Source organism: Rhinoraja longicauda, chromosome 1 (assembly GCF_053455715.1).
Source record: "Rhinoraja longicauda isolate Sanriku21f chromosome 1, sRhiLon1.1, whole genome shotgun sequence".
Classification (NCBI taxonomy): domain Eukaryota; kingdom Metazoa; phylum Chordata; class Chondrichthyes; order Rajiformes; family Arhynchobatidae; genus Rhinoraja; species Rhinoraja longicauda.
Window position 1 is genome coordinate 47,946,258 of NC_135953.1, and position 4,456 is coordinate 47,950,713.

Here is a 4,456-nt window from a genome sequence, read left to right on the forward strand (position 1 = left end):
GATATCAAGTGTGGCAGAGGCAAGTGGGGATTAGTAACACTGGAGCAGTAACTGAAAGAGTCACTGAGCAGTTTCTCTTTCAGCTTGTTTGCAGCCAGAGCTATTTAGTTGCTAAGGAAGGACAAAACCTATTTGTAGATGAGTTACTTATCCAGTGACCATCGGAGCCAAATGTTTGGAATCGTCTACATTCTTTCCAGAGTGTTAAAAGGAAACTTGAATCTGTCTGGAGATAGTGCCCAAAATACTCCTCCTATAAAAGGCAGATTGGCTACTACAAACAAGAAGCTGGAGCATAGAAGCAGCTGTCTGGTTATAAGGTTGGCTAGAATACTTTCTGTCTTTTGAAAGAAATCGTTTCAAATTAAAAGTTTTCTCATTGTGGTGCTTTGAACAATGGAAGAAGGAATTGTAAGACACTGGACTGCTACGCCTGTTCGCTACCAGCACAAGTTGGCGGGACGAGATGTTACAGAATGCAAACTGGATCACTTGTTATTTGCCTTACCAGGTCCGGCGAGAAGAACTGGGAGAGAGAATAAACTCTCTGTCAAAGAAAAAACAAAATCAGTGGAAGCCACGGAAGCTGCAAAGTCATTTCAAATCATGTTGGATGTCGTGCAATTCCGTCCAGAAGATATCATGATCCAAGTGTTTGAAGGATGGCTTATCATCAGGGCCCAGCATGGGCGAAGAATGGATGAACACGGCTTTATTTCTCGAAGTTTTACAAGGCAGTTTCCACTACCAGTTGATGTACAGACCAAAGATCTTTCTGCAATGTTATGTCACGATGGCATTTTGGTAGTGGAGACAAAGCCTTAGTTCCTGAAGAATTATAACGTTGTGGAAGCTGTTCATGTTCAATTATTTTACATGGTTAACAAAAATTAAAAAGTTTAGTCATTATACTACTGTAACAGCGAGAAATTGTGATGTTATGTAGCCGTATTTAGAAGAGAGAGTCTCGCACAGATTATACAGTGAAAATAGTACACTTAATTTACCCACATAATTGTCATGTCATGGTTATATTTTCATAAACTCTAATCCAAAGAATGAATCTCTGGAGTATATCTCAAGTTTTCTTTGTGATAGTGAAGCTGGAAACATTTTTTACATATTTACATCGATGGAATGTAAATACACTTTAAAAGTGTGTGTGATTTCAATTCATCATTATTGTTTTTACTGAATATATAAAAGTGCAGCAAATGTGGGAGAGATGTTTTTTGCTTTAGCTGCACCCTATGATGTCACAACTACTTTATGAATAGCATGAAAATATAAACGAGTGTCAAGTTAATGCAGAATCTAATACATAAGTGTTGCTGAAATATTAACTCTTGGTCTCTTTAGTGTGCACCCATGTGTACATGCAATGTTGTGAATAATCTGTTTAGCCCAAAAAGAACTGGAACTATCAATATATTATTCAGAATATGCTTGCTTCAGTTGATAGCCTTATCATTTGTTTTTTTAAAGTAGTTTTCACTATGATCATTCAATGGCAAGTAGAGGGTGTATGTTCCACATATTAAAACAATTGATTATAGTTCATATATGTGTTTGAACATTGAAAGTGTTGTGCTTTGCTTCTAACATGATTATGTTATTGACCCTAGTCGTCCTGCTGTTCGTATGCTTTCGTTCCAGTATTTTGTGTCTTCCTTTTGTGTAAACCAGCATCTGCCATTCCTTCCTACTAATTTCAAGTAACCCTTGTATCCCCCCCCTCTCCGTCCCTTCCCCACCCTAGTCGTCCTGCTAGCTTCGCTGTTCGTATCCCTTTGTTATCACCTCATCCACAGCCAACAATGGACCATTGTGGGCTCCTTGGTCATCAGTGGCGGCTCTGATTTGTTCAGTACCTTTTCAAACCTCTAGTTTCCCTCTCCCCTGACTCTCAGTCTGAAGAAGGGTTTCGAACCAAAACATCACCTATTCCTTTTCTCCAGAGATGCTGCCTGACCCACTGAGTTGCTCAAGCATTTTGTGTCTATTTACATTATTGGTAGTGGTCAGGGGTGGGAGGGAAACAGAACACTTTATAAATGAATGGAATCTGAAATCCCTTGGACCTGCCACCATTTTCCCATTGTTGAGACTGCCCTACACCAGAAAAATGCCACAGTCACCAATAAAAAGTGCAAATGGTGACCATATCAAATTTCAGGGCCATGATACTTATTTACAATGTACTTGTCATTTGTACACTTTGCACAACTTAATTTTGTGCATAGGGGGAAACTAGCTACTTTGTAACTGGAAGAACAATAAGAGTGGTGAGTTCTTGATGCTTCACTGTTGCTCCACATCAGCATAAATGTTTTTGTCCATGAATTAGAACGGAAAGATAATGGTTGAGATCGAACAGTAGGTTTGAAGTCGCATATGGGTAAGGATAATAGATTTTCTTCCCTGAAGGACATTAGTGAATCATTGGTATTTTTCTGGAAATTCAGTACATTGTCACCATTACTAACACCAGTTTTTTCCCCCCCAATTAGGTGAAATTGAATATCCCTGACAGGATTTAGAATGTTCAGAATATAAATTTAGGTTGCTAGAATACTAATCCAGTAAATTGAAAATCATATCACCATCTTCTGATGGTGGGGGAAAGTACATTTAGACCAAGAGGACGTAAGAAAAAATGCAAGTAAGATAATACTGTAAAGTAGTTTTTAAATTGCAACAATGGTACTGCCAGGTGGATTTCACAGCGTTGTTTTCAAGTTCAAGTTTATTGTGATAGTTGTAGGAAAGTAGCTGTTCATAGAGCCATAGATCTTACAGTGTGGAAACAGGCCCTTTGGCCCACACCAGCCAACATATCCCATCTACACTAGTCCCACCTACCTGCGTTTGGCCATTTGGCCCATATCCCTCTAAACCTGTCCTATCCATGTATCTGCCTAGATGTTTCTTAAACGTTGCGATAGTATCTGCCTCAACTACCTCCTCTGGCAGCTTGTTCCATCCACCTAGCATCCTTTGCGTGAAAAGGTTGCCCCTCAGATTATTAAATCTTTTACAGAGCTTTATTTGTCATTCGGTACCAAGGTACCGAACGAAATTACATATCCAGCAGTCATACCAAAAAAAAAGAACACAAGACACATGACCCCAACACAAACGTCCATCACAGTGACTCCAAACACCCCTTCACTGTGATGGAGGCAACAAAACTTCCACTCTCTTCCCCATGCCCACGGACAGACAGCTCGTCCCCGACCGACCCGCACAGTCCCCGCAAGGGGATGGGAGTCCCCGCGGCCGAGCCACACCGGGCGCTGAAACGTCCCCCCTCACCTTAAAGCTATGTTCTCTGGTTCTCGGTTTCCCTACTCTGGGCAAGAGACTCTGTGCATCTACCCAGTCTATTTTGTACAGCTGTTCCTGTACCTGGCGGCTTGAGATTTTGTGCTTCTGTACTTCCCGCCCAATGATAGGAGTGAGAAGAGGGCATGGCTTGAATGGTAGGGATCCTTGATGATAGATACCACCATCTTGAGGCTAAAACTTTATCCTGTGGATGTACACTGTGTATGACTTGATTATAATCATGTATAGTCTTTTTGTTGACTGGAAAGGGTGTAACAAAAAGCTTTTCACTCTACAGTACTTTTCACATGACAATAATAAAGTAAAGTAAAGTAAAGTAAACTAATCCTCATGTACATTGTTTCGATGGAGGGGAAACGTGCACATGATGAACCTGGCTGAGATTACTACTGTCTGCAGTTCCTGTGCGTTGGAATTGCCATGTCATGCCAGTATGGATACTTACTGGCTACATCTGTAAAGGTTTGTTAGAGAATTTGGATATATATTGAATCTCTGTAAACTTATAGGAAAATAGAAGCACTGGCACTCCTTCTTTGTGATCGCATCTATGTGCTGGGCCCAGGACAGGTCTTCAGAGATGTTAATGCCCAGGAATTTGAAGCTGCTAACTCTTTCCACCTCTGACCTACCAATAAAAACTGGTGCAACCTCACCAATCTTTCCTTTTCTGAAATCAATGGTTATTTACTTAATCTTTACACTTTAAAGTTTAGACTTTAGATATGCAGTGTGGAAATAGGCCTCTCAGCCCACCGAGTCTGCGCCGAATAGTTCCAAACACCTACACGAGCACAATCCTACACACTAGGGGCAATACAAACCTGGACGTCTTTGGAATGTGTGAGGAAACCAGTGCACCTGGAGAAAACCCATGTGGTCACGGGAAGAACTCCATACATATCGTACCCCGTAGTCAGGATCGAACCGGATCTCTGCCTCTGTAAGGCAACAACTTAACCGCAACGTCACTGTGCCACCTTGTTGATGGCATTGGAACTCGGTTTAGCCACACAGCCATGGGTGTAAAGAGTATAGGAGCTTAACCATGCAGCCAAGGATCTGCACTGACTGAGGTCTGCCAATGAGGAAGTCAAGGATCCAGTTG

The 4,456-nt window shown here is 41.3% G+C and overlaps 1 protein-coding gene across 1 annotated transcript; it reads left to right on the plus strand.

The window, feature by feature from the left end:
* Positions 1 to 396: 396 nt before the first annotated feature.
* On the plus strand, positions 397 to 825 carry hspb3 (heat shock protein, alpha-crystallin-related, b3). The gene has a single exon (XM_078410089.1). It carries the CDS (start codon positions 397 to 399, stop codon positions 823 to 825), a length of 429 nt encoding a protein of 142 aa, XP_078266215.1.
* The last annotated feature ends 3,631 nt before the right edge of the window (positions 826 to 4,456 follow it).